Here is a 23,097-nt window from a genome sequence, read left to right as displayed (position 1 = left end):
CATATGTATAGATTCTGCCAGCTGTTGACTTGTTTTCACTGTTCACTATGCATTTGGTCTGAACAAGGCAGTCCCATTATTTCATGTTTACAAGCCTCTGTTTTGTAGCAGGTTGAAGTCAAGGACGTTAAAATTAAAAATACAGTATTTTACTTTGCTTTGGACATGGTGAAGATTGCTTTAAAGAGAAGCTCATTCTGCATGTGTAAAAATGCAGATTGAATATGGTTTTACCTTGTACTTACCCAAGTTTTAATACTGCTTGTATATTTTAAAACACAAAATATGTAGAAGTGCAGACCTTATGTAAAATTCATCACAAATCTTCAAAACAGGTTGGATATGACCAGTGACAAATGATGTTCCATAAAGCATTGCATGACTATTTTTAACATACCTCTCATACATAATTTCTCCTGCACTGACTGCCCATAATTAAGAACATGTTGAAATACAAACCATTATAAATGACAGGCCTTCATATCTCCACTTAATCTTTGTAGGATCCCTACTCACTTGACTTCATATGAGAAGCAAAAAAAAACAGGTGACGTGGACAACTGGAGCCATCCCAGCAGCTTAGCTCCAGCCATCTATTTGTATTAATCACTACTGCATATTCCTGGTGAGTGGATGCTAATTCAAAAGATCTCAAGCATTTCACTTGTGTCACTGTCTTCATCTTTACTTTCCCTCACTGGGCAGTAATTTCCCCTTAGCTGAGATCCCAAAGGTTGTGTTCTCCTCCCCTGACCAATATCAGCAGTCACGGATTCTAACCCTCAGGTCTAGTATTCTCAAAATGCCTTTTCTTTTTTTTGTTGTTTTTTTAAGACAAAACTTCATTTCTCCATCACTTTCATAAAAGAACAACTTTCTTTTACCTCCTACCTCTCTAAAGTTGTTTACTTCAACACCCTCCTCATTTTTCATCCTCTACTTCTACTTTTGTCCTTCACTGTAGGATAGATGATAAACGGCCCATGCATCAGCATGCATTGGCTTTCATTCCCAGTCTTGCCCACTCACTTTCTGCATCACAGGATTATCTGGGACCTGAGGAAAAGCTAGGACCCATCTCCCCAGGCCATATTAAAGGCAGGCACACAAGAATCCATTTGCAGGCATCATGCTGCAGTGCTGGTCCCAGCCCGTTATGAATGGGAACAAGGAAGAGTCAAAGTAGAACACATAGCAATGAAAAGAGTAAGTACTTCTCCCAGAAAAGCTTCCTGACTTCAGGTTACATGTCTCCACAATGCACTGGGTGACTTTGCTGCAGTTTTGGCTATGTATGAGCGCTAGAGAAGTTCTGTCCTCTGTGCCTTTGCTAGCCGTGTTGCCAGCATGTATACCCCAGCATGTATACCATTCTATAATACCCTTCACTTCTATAAAAATGGAATAGAACCATATTGGATGCTGTGAGCCTTCGGCAAATAAGACACTTTTGAGATCCTCAAAAAGAAAGGTAAAGGATTCTGAAGGTGAATTCTTCATCAAAAAATTTCTTTACTGAAAGGGTTTAAAAACATTTGAATGAACTGCCCGGGGAAGTGGCATTGCACATAGTGCCATGATTTGGTTGACATGGTAGTGTTCTGTCAAAGGTTGGACTCGATGATTTTGGTACTCTTTTGCAGCCTTAATGCTTCCATTGTTCTAACTTGGTGTTAGCTGTGTTTTCCTTTCATACTCTGGACCTGCATTTTCTTCCAGAATCAGTCATTATCATTCTGCGTGTAGACAGGAAGTGCCTCTTCATCCTATTTGCATTAAAGGGCAGATTAGAAAACATTGCCTCTTGCAAGCCCAAGCACTCAGGGCGAACTCCCACGCCCTCCTTCCCCCCAAAATGACTCGGTGGATTCCAGCCTCCTCCCTGTGTAAACGGGGGGTACGCACAGGGACAGGCAGGATGCTCACAGCCACTGACTCTCATTGGTACCAGGAGCCAAGGATGACACAAAGCACAGCTGCCCCTCACACAGTTTGCCTCTCACACAGTTTGCCCCTCACGGGAGAACTCCTGGGGCCGGGGATCGGGCAGCGAGCCGGGCGGCTCCCGGCACGGAGGCAGAGGGCCAGCGCTCCCCTCCCGGCCGTTCTCCCGCCCACCCATCCGGCTCCCCCCGGGCTCCCCGGGCTCCCCGGGCTCCTCGGGCCCCGCCGCCCCCAGCAAGCTCCGCCACTCGCTCCCGTCCCCGGGAAGTCCCGCCCCGCTCGGGGCGGTCGCGGCTCGCTGTCCGCCGGGGCCCTGCGGGGTGCGGCGCTGCTGGCGGAGGGTACGGGCCGCGGGGTGAGCGAGCGGGGTGTGGGGAACTCCTGCGGAGCCGCTCCGCCACCTCCGGCGGCCCACAGCCGTGCCCAGCTCGCCCTTGATGCCTTCGGCCCGACAAGGCGCCCGGGCCGGGAAACTCCGTCCTAGTTGAGGGGCGAGAGCGGCTTTCGGTCGCTCCGCTGCCGGCCCGGCAAGGCCCGAGGCGGGAGAGCGGGAGGCGGCCGGCGGTGCTCGGTGCTGGGGCGGGCGGGGAGCGCAGGGCTGTGCCGGGCTCGGCCGCGGGTCAGGGCCCGGCACGGCCGGTGCAGCCCCGGCGGAGGGGCGGCTGCGGGTCGGCGGCGCTGGGTCAGGCGGGGCTCCCCGTGTGGAGTGCGAGGGGACGAGCAGCTCCTCTCTGCAGGAGCGTTTTACAGCACCAGATGATAGTTACTAACAGTGAGCCCCGAGCTTAGGCGGCTTCACTGTGTGAGTGCAGCTACGCTGCTATTATTAGTGCTGGTATTTAATATTTGTACAGCCATAACAAGTTAAATATTGGAGCTACGTTCTCTCTAGTACTCCTCTCCCGACAGTTATCGAGGGTGTCTGTGAAGGAACAAATGCCTCAATCCAAAACTGGGACCTTCAGAGCCTGCCTTCAGCTGCCTCTCCATCTGGAAGCACCAGCAGCCCGATGCAAGATGCTTCCAGAGCTGCTTAAGCTTGTCAAGGCTCAGCAGCAAAGCTCCAGACTTGCCTGTGTGCCCTATTGGGACACGACACTCCACCATGCATGTCTCGGTGGCCTGAGGCTCGCTGCCCGTTGCAGGACACGGCTGCAGTGGGTTCCCTGCTCCCCTGGCAGCGGCTGGGGAGCTGCGGAAGGCAGGCTCCATCTGAGTGAGGGAGGTTCAGCTCCCCCTGCCAAGTGTGCTTCAGCACGGTGGCAAAGCCTCTACTGGGCAGTGGCCTTGGGTTTTGGCACCCCCTCTGCATTAGGTCTGGTGTTGTGGTTAGTTTGGCCATAAGTTGAAGCATACAGGTCCTGTTGGTGAGGAACTCTGAGGAGCATAGCAAGTACTTGAATGTATACATGATCTCTAAGATACCTGTAAGCATAATTCTTTTTTTTCAGGTGTCTTTTGTTAAGGTTGGTATCCTCTGTATGCTAGAGGCTTGTGGCAGTTCATGAATGAAACAGGTTTTTAGCTGGAGGTCATTTACTTCTGGGAAATTCTGTTTTACTTGTCTGGAATTCCCTTCTGCTTTACACTGGATAGATTATTCAACGTCCTCTGTCATAATATGTTCTGTAATGTTTAAAGGTTGTTGCCTTCTTTCTGCTGGGGGCTGTGTTTCAGTGGTGGGTGAAGCAATGCTTCTAATAAGTAGTTTTGCATCATCTTGTCAGGTACTCTGGGATTGGTTTATGAAAGACTACATAAGTGTCATTTATTATTATGAATGCCTCTTATGTTTTGGAATTTAACAGATACAATATTTGCCATCCTGTCACCATCATCACATTAATTTTCATAGTTGTAATCAAAGGTGGCAACAATGGCATTCAAATGCTTAATTATATTTCATGTAGGTGACCAGTGCTAACTTACTGAATTAGTGCATGGTGCAGCAGGAACAAGTGTCACAGCTTCCTTCTGTGGTTAGGAGCCATCAGCTTGCTTCTCACACATAAAAATCAGTATATAGTGAAGCATATGGCACCAGTGAGTTCTGTGTTTATTAAAGGACTATGCCTCTGAACATTCTGTGAATTTTTTTCCTTATTTCACTTGATGTAGATCTAAAATGTTTTTCCTGTCTTTCAGGACTTGAAATACTGATCAAATTCATTTTTTAGTCAGATGAAACCAAGACTTCTTAAGGTTCATGAAAACGGTGAGGCTTCTGCTTGTATCAGACTGGCCACCTGTCTGGTATGAGGGAATTAGAGATCCATCTAGACTGTGGAAACCTAAGGTACAAGTCTCTGGTTTGATTCAGAACAGTTTTTTCTTTTACATTTTTTGCTTTTCTGGAAAATTGGATTGCCAGCTGTATTGAAGGGGAAGGGGAGTATCCCATCCCTGTAGTTCTAAGAAGAAATTAAATCCTCTCAACACTGTTAGGGTAGCTTTTCTACTTCAATGTCATTTTTCTGGTCACAAATTAAAAAGCTTCCTCATAATTTTCTAAGCAGTGGTCATGTCTTTGGTCTGACAGTAATATGTATGTTGGTAATAATCCAAGAAAAGCATTTTATCCTAACAATAGCTGGGATATGTTTCACAAGTGCTTAACTGCTCATATAAAAAGGAAGCAAGAAGAAAGACCACCACTATCATCTTTTAAATGACAGCTTTAACTAAATCACATTTTTTTTCTTGGATCTCAGAAATGTAGAATCACTCTTCTCAAAGATATTCTGAAACCTACTGTTATGTAGCCACAGCTGCAGGGTTTTTCTTGAAGTAACTTCTGTGGAGGAGGTAGGATCAGAGAATGGTGTGTTACCTGCTGAACTGCTCCCTTTTTCTGCTCTTTCGGGATCTCATCTCTTTCCTCAAAATATAAAAGGAGAATTGTTTTATCCCACAGTTGTCTTTGCCCTATCCACAGTCACTACAGTGAGGGTTAGTGATCAAGTGAAAGGAGTGAACCTCTTTTTTTTTGCTGTGATTTGTGTACCTTTTGGCAGATGGGTCATTTTCAGATGGGTCTGGAAATCTTCAACTGATTTTAATGCTTGAACTCTGGTGTTCTGTAAGCTTTATTGCAGGACTTTGTTGTTCATTTTAGACTGGGTAGCCAGGATTTTTTGAAAAACAGATAATAGTTTCCAGGACAAAAATACTGAGTTTGTATCTTCTTTCAAAAATTCTGTGATACAAAAAGACAAAACAGTAGCAGGGTTCTGTGTCCAGTTCTGGTTAAGACTGAAGATTCAGCGGTACCTGGAAAAGAAGTAGAAGGATATGTAGGAGACCTGACAGTTTTGTCAGCTTCTGTGTGTTGGTTGTTCCTAGCATTCCACTGTTGTACCAAGATGGGGGTAAGAACTTAAAATCAGGAGTTGTATAAGCAAGAGGTCATTGAGTCTGACCACTGACAAAGCATGCAGACTGTAAAGTTTCTGAGGTAAAAGATACTCCTTGAGCTACACCTGTCAGCTTTGCGCTTTCCCTTGACTCACATTAACTTTTCTTGTGTGGGCTCGTTTCTTTAGAGTAGACCTTGAGAAGGACATACTGCCTCCATTTCCTGATACAGTCACGGAGAGCAGTCACAGTCCAAAGGCTTTTCTCAGGGTATTTTTACCCATTAGATCTTGAGATTGGTTGCAAATTTTGTGATACAGTTCTTTGCAGTAGTGGGACATTGAATTTATTTCTTTGCATCTAAGCTCATCACTCCCTAGTAAAGAAGGTGGTTTTCTGGAAGCTCCTGCTTTTTCCAGTTGCTGCAGTCTGTGATATTGGATGAGACTCTGAACCAAATCACCATGCTCTTTTCCAGCATGCATGGCTTTGCAGATCTTAGTGGATCAGTGACTGCTGTGGTCTGTGGCAAATCTGACATTGGGGTTCATTCATCTGAATTTTTCTAGATGGTAATGCTCAGTCTTGATCAAGAGGTAGTAATGCATATCCATTGTTTAGATTTGTGTGGTGCATTTCTGCATTTAAAGATCATGGAGGTGTTTGGTGTGGCTCTGTAGGACTGCCCAAGTGAGTGATAATGCTCCACCCAGCCTGCTTACTGAAATGTTTAAGCTCATGTGAAAATATGTGTATGTGACCTCAAGTAGAGAGAAAACCAATGAAAGTCAATGAGAATAACAACAAAGAGTGGAGTTAAGATGTACACTTGTTTCACATTTGAAGGCTGGATATGCATTCCTGAAAAGGAGAATTTTTCCCTACATCTTGTTGTCCTCACAAGAAAGAGAATATCTGCTTATACCACAGAACTCTCGAGAAGCAAATGTGAGTCTGTTAAGTCTTAAGAATATGAATGTATGTATCAACATGCAAGACTTAGCCCATATTTGCATATAGCATAATGTGACTTCAGTTCTGATTTTTGGCCTAAAAACACTATGTGTGCATGTAAAATATAATTAATGTAATGTTTGACCCTGGAGGAGAATTTTTATCTGACCTTTTATCAGGAGTAATTTTGGAAGCTGCCCAAAATGTAAAATCCCCTGAAGTTCTTCTAAAGAGATGTTAATGAAAAAACACTTAGGGGTATGCTGGTCTCAGATCTCTCTGAGGAAGAGAAACTTCAATGTGACTTTGCTCAGAGAAGCCTAGATATTGAGTCTGTTATCTGCACAGAAGTAAGGTAAAATGAAAGTCTGACTATTCTGGTCACAACAGCTAAACTTTAACCAAATTGGGAAAAAATTGTGCAAAGTTTTATATTTGAGGTGACTTGGATTCTGCTTCTTGGGGCAAATCACACGTGCTTGCTTTGATCCTCAGGGTTTGTCCCCCCTGCTGTGCTTGTCCTGGTGTGGCAGTTCATCTGTAAGGAAGCAATGTGATTTAGATATGCCTGGCTTAGAGCCTGGCTAGAGCCAGAACATGACTCTCAAACCATGCAAAGCTAGAAGGTCTGTCTGCCACGAGCTGAGCCACAGAGGGAAGATAGTGTAAGAGTTTTCTCTTTCCTTTCAGGTGAACATTTAAAAGCTTTGCTTCTCACTTACCCGGCTCCTTATCTGAGTGTGCTTTTCGGAGGTTCTGAGGGCAGGGTGGCAATATATTGGCCTTTCCCATGTGTGTACTAGTGTTTACATTTCTTTTAAAATTTAAGTGACTACTTTTAGATTGTAGAACGTTGACAGTGCTGCTCAAGCAATGTAGCTGCTCTGGAGTGTGTGTACCTGCATATTTTGTGGGACTTCTCTTTATCATAGTTGGATTATATAAGGCTTGTCTAAAGCTCTCCTAATTCTTTTTCATGGCACATACATACCTTATATAAAGTCTTACTTTTAGTATTCTTTCTCACTTCTGTAGTGTAAAGATTTTTTGGTTGCTCAAACCATTTATAGAAAATATAGTGGAAAGCAATATTTAGCATTTCTTTTGGCTTGACTTCATAAGGAAATATGTTTTTGAATGGTTTGGGGGCCAGAGGTAGGTCACTGGAGGCCACAACATTAACCCACTATTCTGAATATTTCCAGAATAATGTGTTTCATGAAAAAATGCAGAAAGATGGAGTAGATGATGCTTTTCAAATAATTCTCCCAAGAGTTCTCTAGGCTTTGAGTCTCTTGGCCAATTTCTACCCAGTCAAGAGCTTACACATCCAGAATGGTGAGGTTTGTGTGCATGCTGCATGAAGATACAGCCACCCAAAGGTGGGAAACAAAGGGTGGCCCACAAAGGGAGGAGCTGCAGCATACGCTCCTATGGGGTTAGGCAGGAGTTTGTATGGGAGAAAGGCACCATAACTGTCCCCCCCCTTTCTCATGAGAGCTTTGTTCAAGGCATGAAAAGTCTCTGGTGTGGCATCATTCCTTAGGACACAAAGCCTGGAGTTAGCTTGAAGTTCAGCAAACCATGGTACTTTCAAAGCTCCATTTTGGGAGAGGAAAAAGACCAATACCATTCTGACCAATGTCAATTCTGAAAACAGGGAAGAACATTTATGACTTTTAATGAAAATAATATGTCACTTTCAGAGCAGCATAATTGCCATTTCTACAGAAGAGGCCCAAGTTTGCCCAGAAACCTCAATTTTTTCCGTACTTCCACTCATTTTCAAAATCTTTTTCGTGGGCAGGATAACCCAAAAGCAATATAAGATGTTGTTATCTCATGTAACACGAACTAGTGGCAGTGTAGAACTACAGTGTCATAGGTCTTGGACTCCTTTGCAGTGACTGGTGCACAGGGAATTGCTGGACTCAAAGACAGGTGAGCCTGCATCTGTCCTGGAGCAAATGCAAGTTCTGTCCTCCTGCTGCACTCAGCCGCCCAGCCATGGCAGGCTCAGCTCCACAGCCCCTGTAGCTGTGCTTTCCTGACAGCATGCATGAGCAAAAAAGCCGTGCTTACTGAAATCTGTGTCCGAGGGAGTGCTGGGTTTCAGGCGTGTTTGCACTGTAATTAGCACTCGTGAATATATTTTTGAAGAAGGTGGAATAGATCTGGAGAGGTTAGAAAGCGTGCTTGTCTGGTGGGGAAGAGGAAGAACTGTGTGGGCAGTATTGAGTTCCTTCCTCTCTGTGAGCCTCAACAGTGTTGGCAGAAACATGAGGGAAGAGAAAAATCAGGTTTTTTAAATTCTTCTTGACGTAGTCTACACGTGTTCTCTTTGTTCTGTTACCCTTTGCCTCTCTTCTTCCTTTGTCTTGCTAACTTTTTCCCTTGTCACAAAATGTTTATATGTGGGGAACAGTGAGATAACACAGCATAGACTAACTAATAGAAGTTTCCTACAGATGTATCACATATTTCTAATTAGTGGCTTTTTCATGTTCTGTAGGGGTTGCTCAAACTAGAATTGAATATTCAACACTTTTCCTCCCTCTGTAAATATATAGTGAGCTTGTGCTGTATCACATCTCCCAGGGCTATGTGATTATAAAGGAAAGACCCACTTAAAATGCTCTTGATGCAGCCAGGGCAGCCCTTGTTTCTAAGTGGCAGCTGTGTTTAACTTTTTCTGGGTACGGTTAATACCCACTGAGCCTTTTTTTTTGCTTTTTTTGGGTAAATTTTATGTCACAGCAATGTGGATTTAATGTTGCTCTAATCTCACATTGTAATGTAACGAGAATGAAATGACTCTCACATTGGTCTGCAGAGAATCTGTGCTAATGCCATTAAAATGTGCTTACCGAATCAAAACAAATGCAGAATTAGCATATGGAAACTGTGTTTATGTGATTATAATGTTTCAGCAATATGAGATTACTGTAGGAAGCAACTAATCCAAACATAGGGGGACTTCCTATTACAAGGCCATTAAAATGACACAATGACTGAAGCGCACGTTTCAGATGGGAAAAGCGGAAACATAAATCTTGTCATCAGTATTCAGGCAAAACATCTATTGAACTCAGTGGAGTTTTTACCAGAGTCAGGAATGCAGCACCATGACCTTTGTAGTAGCAAGTCTCTTTTCTCTTAACAATACCTCTAGGAAAAATATTTACTTCACAAGGATTTGATAGTTGGCTAATGGTGAGAGTTGTGTTTTATGCACCATACGGTTGGTGGTTATAAAGATTTGTCCAGAGTTTATTACAAAAATGATAAGGTAGTGTTTCATGGCTTTTGTGAAATAACACAAGTTTTGGTTACATCTTGAAGCAATTTTCTCATTTTTTAGTCTGAATTTGTAATTTTCAGGAAATATAATTTATCTCTCTCTTTATACAACACCCAGAGCTGAGAAGTCTTGGTCTGTGCAGGAGCTCCTTGGCAATACCACCACATAAATTAGCGATTTTCAAAACCAAAATAGCTGTTATTGCCAGATATGAACCTACCTGTTTATCTTCTGTGATGGGAATCAGCACATTTTCCCATCCCCTCAGATGGGGTTAAGATTAAGGAAATGTAATTCACATATCCTGTGTAAAGCCATCTGAAATATATTTGTCTTGTTCTGGATTGTTTCTTGGCTTGCTCCTTAGTCCATGGAAGGAGGATAATATTAGAGAAAGTGACTTCTGTCCTATTATAGGCATTCAAAATAAGCTGGATGAATTGCCTATAGATATGTCCTTCCATCTCCAGATGGTTGTTCTGTAGTAGACATACATCATTTAAATGGCTAAATGAGTGATATGAATGCAGTCCTTGGTGTATGAAAGAAGAAACTTTTTCAAAAGAAAGTTCACTGTAAAACATGGCTTGCAAGTCATGAGTAAACAACACAAACAGGGATTCCTATAGTAACATATACTTCCTTAAATTGAGTTGGAATCCTGATTCCATTTAAAAGCTATTTGCACCTAAAATCTGTTTTAAAGAGGCATAATTCTGATTCCATCAAGTGAATCTTACTAGGAATAATGTATCATATGTATATAATAATATCATATCATATGATAATGTATCATAACCAGGGCAGGCTCTTTATGTGAATGACAGTAGGGAAGATATCAGAACAGTGGTTTCAAAAATAATTCCAGTCACAGGTTGTTGACTGTCTTTATTTTTACAGTTCTTTTATTAAGAGTGGTGGGTTTCTAAAACTGTGTCAGTTAACAGGAACAGGCATTAATATTAATACATTTTTCGTGAAGATAAAATTAGGCCTACTTTAAATGTTGTTTGTGTCAGTTTCCATTTATTGTGATGCTTCTTATATTTATAAAAATCCTTGGCCTCAGTCAAAAGGTTCTGTAAATTCTGTATGTGAGCTGTAATCTGAAATCTACAGTTTAAAAATCAACAAGTTGGTGTCTGCTACAAGAAAAACCTGGCATGGGAACTAGTAATTGATTTGTGTCAAGCTTTAGCAAAAGAAATTAAATACTTGTGTGTTTAATTGTATATAGGTTTGGTTTGCTAGCTTACTGAATGGATTGGAAAATTGTCAGTACAATTTTCCAATCCATTCAGTAAGTACTGCAAACATGGGGAAAGTGTGAACCTAATGTAGAGGATAGTTATCACTCTGTGCTGTCAGGGTTTTACTGAATGCCAGAGTGTAGATATTTAACATTAAAAAAAAAGGGGGGGGGCAAAAAAATAAAGCAAAGGTAATGCTTAGAATTATGTCAGTTGCTTTGCTATGCATATAAGAATGACTCAGATCATTGAACTTTCTCCAAAATAGTGGTTTGCTCTATATAGAGCACCAGCCTTCTTCAAGGATGGAATTAATGACTGCTTAATTGAATTGCAGCTAGGAGCAGTTTCTGACTAAGGCAGGTATTTTGCTTTTAATTATTTGCTCAAGAATAATATTTTCTGAAATCATGCACTTCTTAATCTGTTTGGAAGAAAAATAAATCATCCTATTAATCAGCCAGCAGTCTGTTCTATGAGAGTAATTTATTCTTCTACCTTCTCAAACAAGTTAACATGCTGGTCCAGGAACAAAATTCCTAAAAGAACAGTTCTTCCTAATCTGCTTTTACACAAGGCAAGTAAACATAGTCAGTCAGTCATTTCTCTTTTTTATGGATGGCCAACTCTTCATATTACAATGAGCACCAGCACTGTAGACTTCACTGGGCAGCAATAGCTGCCTTTTCCAGGAGCTGGGTCACTTTTGTGCATTGGTGCTCTGACAGTGACTGCTTCTCATGAGATCAAAGTATCCCCAAAGAGATCTTGATGTTCCTGTGCCCTTTGATATGTAGAGTTCAGTGCCCTTCAGATTTCAATTTTTCTGTCATCCTGGTAGATTAACTTTAGCAGTTAAAAGGAAAATGTCCTCTGAGGGCTTTACCAGTAACAAACCCATGTTTATGACATTATTCACTAAAAGGGAGGCAGAAATGGGAAAGACCTCTCTCTTTAATCAATAATGCATGCTCTAGTTAGTCCTTTCCTCTGGACATGATTAAACATGTATTTTGTTTCATAACTCATGATTTTGGTTGACTAGGGATTTTAACTGTGTATCCTCAAGCCTTTGTGACTAGCATCTGGAAGATCTAACATGAACTAACAAAAACCCAAAATCCCAATGGGGAGAGCTGCAGTTAATTCTAACCTGCAGTGAGTTAGGCCAGATTGGCGCAGGGACTTTGACATGAACCAACTGCAGACTGTAGTTTCAGTGTTTGTCACTGCTCATTTGAAGATTTGAGAAGTAACATTTTTTCATTGATATTAAAGATGAATTACAAAGTGTCTGAGATGCTGAGCCACATGTAAATTGTTAGATTAAGGTCTGTTCTTAACTGGCAAAATATTTGCTCTCTGAAGCACTTTGGCATCTCCACTGCTGTTTGTGGGCCATGCTGTATCTTTGGTGGCTGTTGTCAGCCTTAGAGGAGTGGTCCTGGGCTGTTCCAGACCTCCAGAGCACAGCTGGTAGGAGAACCTGAGCCCTGCTGAAGCCAGAGGAGCAGATTATCACATCCACCCCTCTCAAGCCAGAGGAGCAGATCATCACCCCCATCCCTGCATTCCACATAGAGAGGGGCAGGCAAGGTGCCCAAACACAGACTGCTTCCTTGGTATGTGAGAGGGATACTGAGTCTTGGAGGCCAGAGATAAATATACTGAACATACCAGTAAGGAATATTCAGCCTTGGTGCCAAGTGTATTCATCTGGTGGCTGAAGCTGACAAAATTTGACAGCTGCTGAAGAGCAAAGAATCCTAAATGAACATACAGTGGTTTTATTAAATAGGAAACATTTATCTTCATGTGATACTGACTGCAGCACAATAAATGATGACAATTTCCATGTACTGGAATGTGGTGTGTTTATGTTGCTGGAGTACTGATACAAGCACAATTGGGTAAAATAAATGCCTTGTTTTTCATATTGACCACCCTGCTACAAACAGCTTTTGGACACATCCCAGCAAACACACACAGAGTGTAGGTACATGTGCTAGAGGGGAGGAGGGATTTCAGAAATTGCCTGAGAAAACAATGCTCTTTCTGAAATGTTTTTGTTTCCTTTCTTCTTTCCCAGACTCTTTTAGCATCTGATTTTTTTTCCATTTGTTAAAGAAAAATGCCTTCCTTGAGTGGAAAAGTGCAGACTGTCTTGGGCCCTGTGGAGCCAGACTGTCTTGGCTACACATTGACTCATGAACACTTGATTATGAACTACAGCAGCTGCTTTTGTCCACCTTCTCCAGGCCAAGAGCCTTTGTCTAATGGGCCCATTGAGATGAAGAACTTGTTTTGGATTAAGCAAAATCCCTACAGCCATAAAGAAAACCTTCTTTTGTATCAGGAGACAGATGCTGTGAGGGAGGAGCTGCTGCATTTTAAAGCAGCAGGTGGTGGGACGATTGTGGAAAACACAACTACAGGGATTGGCCGGGATATGAATACTTTGAAGAAACTTGCTGAAGAAACTGGAGTCCATATCATTGCTGGTGCTGGGTTTTATGTGGATTCCACTCATTCTTCTCAAACACAGGCCATGACAGTGGAACAGGTAAGTCTTAACTATTGCTTCAGTGTCTCTGTCCTGTGAATTATCCCTGGGTAAGCCAGAGTTGGAGAGAAGTTCCAGTAAAATGATGGAATACAGAGGTGCTCAGCATAGAAAATGGGAACAGCATTACTGCTTGTGTGTAATATCTGGAGCAACACTACTTTAATGTGCTTGGTTTATCTGTGAGAATTTCCAGTTCTTAAGCTCCATTTTCTTTGAGGGATTTGTTATGATGCAACAGTAAAAGGAATATACCATAGTTCGTGTGTGGACATTTGGTACACCACAAACTATCTTGAGTTTTTTACTGTTTTTTAAGGAGGAAGTTTATTCTTGCTACCTCTTCTGTCACTTTTTATGGCTAATTGCTTCCCGTTGAGTTTACCCAGCATTCTTGTAAAAAACGTAAATAATTGCAATATTTGTAAGATCATTGTAAATCACTGCTCTGCTCAGGCTGTGTGTTATAGCTGTCTTCTCTATCATTTGTCCAGGCTTTGCAGGGCATAGTCTACATCAGCATGTTTGTACATTGACTAAGACAATGTGTTAATAATAGCTGAGGTCCCCAGATGTTCCTGTAATAATAAATATTCATCTTTTAATAAGAAAATGTGGTGATGAGGAGAAGAGGGAATGGAACTCTCCAAGGCAGGAGGCTTTGAATGTGTATGAATAGAGCTGACATTTTTTTTAAACATCTGTCACAGTTTCCAAATGAGTCAAATTAATTTTAAAAATCAATGGTCAAGACTTGAGCAGTGTGCCAACAAAACTGGACCCAAGCTGGCCCAAACTGTACACAAGAGTACTGCTTTTCCTAAATGTTCTTCCATTGCTTGAAATACAAATAGATACAAATAGCATAGAAACAAATAGATTTCTGAAGGCAAAGGTTTCCCTTCTGTGTTTGATGGACTGATGGAGACCCACAGATAACCTCTACTCAGTACTTAGAAGGTTGGCCATCATCAGTGCCATGTTGTGCTCTCAGTTCTGAATGTGTGCTTAAGACATATGGCCTATTCTGGGAAAGAAAAAGTAAAGCTTTTATAACAAAGTAGTTTTATTAAGAGATTCTGATGGGTTTTGTCCGTGCATGCTCTAAAGCGGGCTAATTTTGATCCTGTAAATTTGTCAAATGAGCTTTGTTTTGTAGTTCTGAAGTCAGCAGATCTCCTGTTGTTTTACATTGGCACTCCCATAAGCAGGTTTTGCCTTAAACTTGTCTCTTCAGGATGCTTTCCAGAGTTTCTCTCTTCCCTATATGTATGACAAAGTTTCCTTATTCTCTGATCTCTTGTTTTGCAAAAATTACATTGAATTGTGTCTGAAGCCAATTCAGGAGTGCAAGGCAAAGGTTTTGGAATAAACTAACCTTTTTTTTTTTTTCAAGAAAACTTAATGTCTGCCTAAATCAGAGTTCAAATTACATGTAGACCAGCTTTCTTGGCAAACCTGGACAAATGTGTCACTGGATACTGTTAAATTGATTTGCTTCTGTGTTTATTTTGGTCTTAGTGAATGGCAAGCATAACATTAGTTGACATAAACCAGATTTTAACTGCAGTGTTTTCACACTCCCAGCTGTTAATTAGATAAGTTCAAAAAGACCTTGGGAGCATAACTAGCCCATAGGCCAAATTTGCTGCTATTTAATGCAAATAGTAATAATAACCAACAATCTCATTTTCCTGTTCTCTAGCTGACAGAGATTATTGTTGATGAGGTACTCAAAGGAGCAGATGGGACTAATATCAAGTGTGGTGTGGTGGGAGAAATAGGTTGCTCCTGGCCTTTGACTCCCAGTGAACACAGAGTGCTTCAGGCCACAGCACAGGCTCAGGCCCAGCTTGGGTGCCCTGTTATCATCCATCCGGGCAGGAACAGCGACTCCCCTTTCCACATCATCCGCATCCTGCAGGAGGCTGGGGCTGATGCTTCAAAGACAGTCATGTCTCACCTCGACAGGTAAGGAGACTATTCTGCTGGCCTTCCTGCAGTGTTGCCACACTCACTGGGGTTTTGCAGAACTACACTGGGAAAAGGTGACATAGAGTGTTACCCTCAAGTTAATTGACTCAAAAATAAATGCTTATATAGAGCTTGATCTGTCTCCTCCTTGACTGCAGTACAGTCCGGATCAAGTTTTAGATTCACATTGATAAGATTTTGGTGTTTTAAATGCTGTCTTTGAAAACTTGGCAGAGGGGTTAGGAACAATTGTAGCCACATTTTAAGAATGGGAATTTCATTAGTTTGTATCCCTGCACAAATCCCTTTTTACAAAGCATTGGACACTGAGCAGCTCTCACTAAATGGGGTTGGAAGTTGCTGGGCTTCCAGTGTTTTTGAAAGCTGGGTCACTCTTAATGGCCTTGCCAAAATCTCACAGAAGCTAATGGAGATGTCCTTAATTTGGCTGGAGTCTGGACCAAAGCAAAAGGCATATTTTTAATGTTCTGCTACCAGAGAGAGGAAGTACTGCTTAAAAAGAAAATAGTTGGGTTTTGGATAGTCCATAGCATAGACCAGATCGTTAACTTTTAGTTTCCTCGAGAACAAAAGCCAGGAGCTCCATATGAGGCATGGAGAGAAATTGGGATGCTTTTCTGTCTCCAGTTTAGAAATATAGCCTCTATTACCAAATCAGTTTTGTATGACCTTGTCTTGCTCATGGTGAGTTGGAGTATGTCCAAGCATTGATTACTTTGGCCAGTTGCTGAATAATGGAGACTATTTGTGGTCATATGATTCTCAGCAATTGGATTGTTTGCCCTCAGTGTGAATGTAATAAAGGCAACAGCACTGTGCTCCAAATTTCTCATGGTTACAGGCTCTAAGAGCTTGCAAATGGAGCTACAGGTGTTTGTTGTTCACACAGAGCTCCTTGTTCTACTTTTAGGAGCATAAAATTCATGCCATGACATTATATTTGAATATTTATAAATTACTTCCTTTTCGTATTTACCTGTGTTACACTGTATTTTTCACCCCTTTTTGAGAAAAAACTGGTTACTTAAATCTTTTATGAAAGAGGACTGAGCAAGGTGCAGGTGTCAGTACTTACACAGCCATTTTGATACAACATAAACATAGAATTATGGCTTTTTGCCTCTTATACACTGTTGTAAATTGTTGAATTAATTAATTAATTGATGGAAATTAAGCAGTATAAGTAGGAAAACAGAGGTGCAATTTCAATAACAACCACTGATGCACAATATGACATTTCCTTTTATCTCTTTCTATCATTACTTTCACACATTCAGGTTGGCACTTGCTGTAACATAAACTACTGTGAAGTTTGGCTTTGCAATGTGCATTTAACATTTTGAGTCTCCTCCAGTAAGAAAAATCCATGTGGGAACATCCCAGTCTCTTAAATGTGAGATAAATTTGTACATAGCTCCATATTTCATGTCTGCATTTCACATAGACAGAATGGTAGTTTTCCAGTGGATTTACAATTAAATGATAAAATTAAAATGCTAGCTATCATGTCTTGCAATTTAGCACCTTAAAAAAAGGTATCACTTCCACATAGTGGAACTGCAGTGTACTAAAAGGCTGGAAGCAAAAGCTATTGAGCCTCTGCTTCAGCCATTTGTTAGGGGTTAAGGTTATAAAGGAGATCAACATCTTGACTCAACTCACTTGAATAATTTCTGTTAGAAGTCTCACAGCAACTGTTACAAATTCAGGGCAACATAACAGTTTGGTGTCTGTCCCCAGGGTATTTATGGCTGAGGTCCAAATTAGAGGGTGCTTCACCATGTCCCACCTCCTTTTCCATGAGCTCAGAGCTGTTCAGGGACAGTGTTGCCCAAACACCCAATTCCAGCAATTTGAACTGGGAACTGCTGCTGTTGCTACATCCTTGTGGCTCTCTGTGGGACCCAGTGGCTGAAGAAATCAAATTCTCTGTCTCTTTGTTGGGATAAAACACCCAAAAGCATGACACTAACAATAGTTTTTAAAATAAACTGTTCTGGCTGTGATTTTGAAATAGACTGTTGGGTTATTTTGCCACCTGCACAGGATTGAAGACTCTTGGTGATTGTCTCCCTGTGAACTGAGCTGGGCTGGATCTAAAATAATCTGTTCTTTTGCTCTGCACTTTGAAAACTCATTTGGTGATAAATGAGTCTCTGTAAACTGTAACATTTATTTTAAAATAACATTTTTTATTAATTACAGTTGGCAAGTCTTACACTCCTGCTGATGGCAGGCTTGTTTGAACATGGATTTTCTCTCTCTCAACCCATCTGTTCCTCCTACTTGATCTGTAGTTAAGTCATAATATTGAAATTATGACATCAGTCATTTCCATAGCAACAGACTGTGATGTAATTGTATAAGGTAAAACTGCTTTGTGACATCAATATCTGCAATAATAAAAAAATCCCCCAACAAACTACTGCCCTTTTGGTTAACTGTGATGCTCTTGTGGAAATGTGGTTTCTTCTTAAAAAAAATGTGTAGCAGCTATGAAGATAAAATTGTATCACTTGAATGTTTTTGTTTTTCTTTGAACAGCTTATACACTTGGTAAAAATGGTTCAAAGAAAACCCAAAATATTCCAGAGAACTCTTATTTCTCTTGCTGTTCTTTTCCAAATGAGTGAGAGGTGCTAGAAGCTTTGTTCCTTCACTTTTCAAATCTGTTGCAAAGCCCATGTCCCAGATACTCATAGTGCCATTGTGTATTTTGGTGAGAGCATTTCCTTAAGGCGTTCTGGCCAGATCCCAGTGCAAACAATGATATATTGCTGTTCTAATGGCAATCTAGAAACATCACTGTACAGAATAGAAACTAAAGACAAAGTTGTATATTGCTGGTGTGTGATGGATGAAACAAGCCCTGGGTGAAGCTGTCTCCTGTAACTCTTTTGGGAAAGTAAATCTGTCGTGTGACTAATCCATTGTCTTTTTTTTTTTTTAATATCGCTATGAATTAACCTCCTCCTTAAATGTCCTTCCTTGTTAGGTTGTCTGTTGAGAGGGTTAATGATATCAAAAGTAAGTAACTTTCCTGTTTACGCTTAAAGATTATTGTAGAGGCTTTCCTTATTTCATGGGGAAAGAGTTGCTTTTATTTTGGTTTTTTAATGCATGAAATCTCAAATGAATGTAAGAAGGACAGTGCTGTGTATTGTCTTAAGTTGCATGTGTCAAACAGGAGTCCTGTTTCTCAAATATGTGAATTATGTCATAGATTATTTATTTTTTTCCTTGCATGTAGGAGATCACAAAGTACCTGTCCTCATACCATAAGATGTTTTATTCCTGTTGCAGTGCTGACTCTGTGTTATATATCTTCTACAGGACCATATTTGATAAAAAGAAACTTTTGGAATTTGCTAAGCTTGGATGTTACTTAGAGTACGACCTGTTTGGTACAGAGTTCCTTCACTACCAGTTCCATCCAGATATTGACATGCCCAGCGACAATGAGAGAATTGCAAGGTATCTGCTCCCATGCAGCTTCAGCTATAGCATGCCCATTGATAAAAAAATAGTATTGATTAAAAAATACTTGTTTTGAGACCATCACAGAGTGATTCTGTCATGCTGAAATAATGCCATTTGCCCCTGCTGCTGTCACACAGTTACAGCAGCATGTATCATTTCTTCTGTCTGAGAGGAAGGTGCAGAATCATAGTCTTGTAGGAAGTTACTTGAGAAGAAGATTAAGAGCTTTTTAAACTTCATTCTCTGTCCTAATTCCATGCTGATCTGGTTGAATTTATACAGTCTCTAAAAAGGAAAAGGCTACAATACTGCATCTATGTTAGGATTAAGTACTTCTGTTTGAAACATAGTATTGGAAACTTAGTGCTGCTACTATACATCATCTCAGCCTGTTTTATCTCCTCACTAGTTTGCTAACCCAGCAAAACTCATTGGTTGTTTTGGATGGGTTTGTGCTTCCATCCTGGAAAACTACCTTTTTTCTTTCAAGCACTTTACACCTTTCTGCCCACCGTCCTTTTGCCCTTTCTCTGTTTTGAAGCATGTGATTCCTGTCTCTTCAGAGCTCCCATTCTCCTCACACTCACTCACAATGTGAAAATATTGGTCCCACTGGCAGGATACCTCTTCCCTGCTTCTCATCAGCACCTGCAGTCTCAGCTCAGCTGCACGGCCAATCTGTTGTGCTGTGCTAACACAAAGTTTTGCCAAGGAGATACATTCTGTACAGAAACTGTCTGAGAGAAGGTAGGATCAGCTGGGAATGGACACCTCACTCCTTCTACTCCATCTGGAGGTGTGATGCTACCGTGCTGTTTGTCCACAGTGTGTGTGAGCAGTGAAGTGGCAGGTGCCTGAGGGGTGGGTTGCCATCCTGCCTGTGTCTTTTTACCTTCCAGAGTCACAAACAGTTCCTTCACTCTCCTTGATGAGAAAGATTTTATGATTGCTGATTACTAATGAAGTAACTTCTAGCTTTCCCTTACATCTCAGACAGAGTTTCCCTCCCCCTCATTGTCAGATTAATCTTGAAACTAATCTGTTTTCAAACTGTTCTCTCCTAAGAAGGTGCTGTGGCTATTCTTCCACCCTCCCAAGCATTTGCTGCTGCTTTTCACACTAGGAATTTTTTCTCTCTTAACAATGCTCTCAGTCTTGCACTCCATATTTTAAACTGTTGCAAGGAATCCACAGTTTTCCCATTTAGAATGAGTAAAGCTGCTTCCTCTGCTGTGCCTCCTGCCCTCTCCTGTGCCATGGAAAGTCAGCATCTCTGGAAGCACTGGGGAATATTTCGAGAGGACTGGACTAGGCCTTGGTTAACAAGTACATGTTCAACTGTGGCAGAGTTTTCATTCCATCCATGATACTTGCTCAGCCACCCTCATCTCTCCTGAAACTCTCTAGTGTCTGAGTATTTCTTGCAGCAGGCTGTTCAAAGGAAGAAAAGATGAAAGGTTTTTCTTCTCATTGCACAGTGCAAGTGTGTGTATTTGTGTTATATCAGTGTACCCACAGTGGACTAAGGATGGCTGGGGCAATCTCCTTAGGGTTTTGTTTTGTGAAACAGCACCACAGAGGTAGAAATCAAATTGACCTCTGAATGAAAACACTGAATGGAAAATACTTGTTCACATCTTTTTTTGTTAAAAACACAAACTTCTGCAGTCATAACATACCTGCTTAACTCAGTTTAGCTGTCTGTGTGCTTCAGCAGTTTGGCTGCAGTCTACTGCCAATGCAAGCAAAACACTGACTTCTGTTCTGGGGCAGTTTGGAGTCAGAAGCAGGTACCAACTAAATGTAAAGGAATGAGCAAAAAGGAGCAATGGATACAGAATGGAAAGCATCATATGCCTCCCCAACCCATGAAATGAGTCCAGTATTAAAGGAGATGATTCTAATAATATGTTTGGTCAGCAAAAACTTAGTCCCTCCAGTGCCATTACTCTTACTTTCTGTCTGGCTTGTGTAAGACATCACAAGAATCTCCTCCAGCCTGAAATACAGAAATCTCTGTATTTCAGGCTGGAGGAGATTTTTGTGATGTCTTAAGACTGTGGTTTACGTAGTGTTGTGCACTGTATGGCACAATGTATGGTGGGTTTTTGAAAAACAATTACATTTTACCAAATTCCATCCTATTTGCCTTCTTTCTGCTGCCCATGCTGATTAGGTGCTGCTACATGTATCTCCTTGTAACTACCTGTAATAAAAAACTGTCAGTGAGGGCTTTCAGATACGCTGTGGGTACTTGTGAGACTAGTTTTTGTTTTCTTGCTGGTCACGCATTGTCAGGAAGGTAAGGGTTAGCATTTCAGAGTGCTGGCAAGTGATGGAATTGGAGGCCTTCATGAGGAATGAACACTTTCCAGGGCTGGTTTGTCAGTCCCTGCCACTTCAGTGCTGTAATCCCCTGCCAAACTAAATGGAAGTTTACTGAGAAACTTGACAGTCTTGCAATACAGGAGTGTAGACATCCACATAACATAAATCAAGGGAGTAAGGCCACCTGAATGAAACGTGAAGCAGAAGGACTTGTAGTAGTCCTGCTACAAGAGTGTGACCAGAAGGATTACTTCTTTTTCCAAGCTGACTTGTCATTTTGCCAAGGCTGTTTAGCTGCACTGCCTTATTAATTAATGCTCCTTATTTCCTGGCATGTGCTGTGCCATGCCAGTCTTCTTTGTCTTCTTTATTGAACATCTTTGCAATGTGTTTTGATGATAACTGTCTATATGGAGTATGATATGGCAACTTCAACTTTTTATTAACCTGCTTTGCTAAATGGGATTCAACTGAAGATATGAAAGTATTTATGTCGTTGAACCAGGCTCCTTTAAAGACCTGTCACACACAGTCTAGTCATTAGCAAATGTAATGGGACCAGCCTTGTGACAGCAGCAAAAAGTGTGAGAAGGAATTTATCTAGGAAATTATTATTTACTCATTTCTATAAAACCTGTGTCCCATGCATGGTGATGCTGAAGTTCTTGAATTCCTCTGTGGAATTTATGGGTCTGGAAATGCAAAGTCATGTGCCAAAAGCAAAGTTTTACTTCTCCGTTTTGATAGAAGTGGTGTTGTGTTTTCAGAGGTGGGATATTTTTCATGCAATAAAAAATGTATCTTATTTTCAGGTAAATGTAAGGAGTATATCCTCTGAGCACCTAAGTATATTCTGTTATAATACAGTCCAGCAGTACATAATATAAGAAATGAAAATGCTGTTGCAGTGAGAACTTTCACTGACAGGGATACTTCCAACTTTTGCAGGATTCGTACGCTGATTGAAGAAGGCTATGAAGACAGAATTCTGATGGCTCATGATGTGCACACCAAGAATAGGTTGATGAAATATGGAGGTCATGGATATTCACATATCCTAAAAAATATAGTTCCTAAAATGCTAATTAGAGGCATATCTCAAGATAAAATTGATAAAATACTCCTAGCAAATCCAAAGCGGTGGTTGACTTTTAAGTAGGAACAATGAATAAATATACCTGATTTATAAGGAAGCTTAATAAAATTCAGATTTCAGTAGAGCAGTCATTTAAAAAAAATTTCTGAAAAACTAAAAATTAAGTAGATGCAAACAAACAAATTGTAACTTTTTAATTAGAACATCAAAATTGTCTACTGTCTCTACATTTTCTCCCTTCCAAAAGTTTGCTCATGAATGATTTACTGAATATGAGCCTACCTCTACAGAATCTTTTCAATTGAAATTTTAAAATAATTGTTTGAAAAGCACAATCTAATACTGTTACTGAATGTTACCTCCAAACTACTTCTGAAGATGTGTCACCTGGAAGGAAATTTCCTTGCAAGGAACTTACGGTTTTCAGTTAAATTTCCTATCTGCAGGGGCTGATTTTAATCCTTGTAATACTATCAATCTTCTCATTATCCTCATATTCTTTGAGTAATACTTGATTGAAAGGTCTGGAAGATTTAATTAGCTTCCATTGACAAGAGAAGGCAAGAGGAATCTCAAATCAAAAAAGATAAGGTTTCTTTCTAGTTTAACAATTTACTTAATTGTAACTGAAAATGTAAAAAATACATGGAAAATATATTTTTGAATAAAGCATTTTGATCACCTCTTAAAGTATGTGCAGTATTATTACAGATGTCTTTTTCTAATTGCATTAATTTTTTATCATCAACTTGGAGTCTCACAGCAATCATGTAAAACTTGACACATACCAGCTTCTTTTTGTAAGGATGCAACACCAGCACTCAAAATATAT

At 40.8% G+C, this 23,097-nt stretch overlaps 1 protein-coding gene across 4 annotated transcripts; it reads left to right on the top strand.

Moving 5' to 3' along the window:
- The first annotated feature begins 2,211 nt into the window (after nucleotides 1-2,211).
- PTER (phosphotriesterase related) lies at nucleotides 2,212-23,076 on the top strand. Of its 4 annotated transcripts, XM_030943035.1 has the most exons (6): nucleotides 2,212-2,285; nucleotides 4,090-4,240; nucleotides 12,893-13,366; nucleotides 15,072-15,337; nucleotides 18,695-18,835; nucleotides 22,118-23,076. In XM_030943035.1, the coding sequence occupies exons 3-6, from the start codon at nucleotides 12,935-12,937 to the stop codon at nucleotides 22,326-22,328; spliced, it is 1,050 nt and encodes a 349-aa protein (XP_030798895.1). In that variant the 5' UTR covers nucleotides 2,212-2,285; nucleotides 4,090-4,240; nucleotides 12,893-12,934; the 3' UTR covers nucleotides 22,329-23,076. The 4 variants fall into 4 exon arrangements, with proteins under 4 accessions (XP_030798895.1, XP_030798898.1, XP_030798896.1 ...); XM_030943038.1 differs by lacking the exon at nucleotides 4,090-4,240 and having other exon boundaries at nucleotides 2,221-2,285; XM_030943036.1 differs by lacking the exon at nucleotides 4,090-4,240 and having other exon boundaries at nucleotides 2,223-2,299.
- Nucleotides 23,077-23,097: the final 21 nt, after the last annotated feature.

This window comes from Camarhynchus parvulus, chromosome 2 (assembly GCF_901933205.1).
Source record: "Camarhynchus parvulus chromosome 2, STF_HiC, whole genome shotgun sequence".
NCBI lineage: Eukaryota > Metazoa > Chordata > Aves > Passeriformes > Thraupidae > Camarhynchus > Camarhynchus parvulus.
This window is presented reverse-complemented; position numbering and strand designations above follow the sequence as displayed.

What these genes read in the sequence shown, in the direction of transcription:
- PTER (XM_030943035.1), top strand. Translation starts at nt 12,935, where the DNA reads ATGCCTTCCTTGAGTGGAAAAGTGCAGACTGTCTTGGGCCCTGTGGAG. An exon ending in GTCATGTCTCACCTCGACAG is followed by an intron (nt 15,338 to 18,694) that starts GTAAGGAGACTA and finishes TATCTTCTACAG; the next exon opens with GACCATATTTGATAAAAAGA. An exon ending in GACAATGAGAGAATTGCAAG is followed by an intron (nt 18,836 to 22,117) that starts GTATCTGCTCCC and finishes CAACTTTTGCAG; the next exon opens with GATTCGTACGCTGATTGAAG.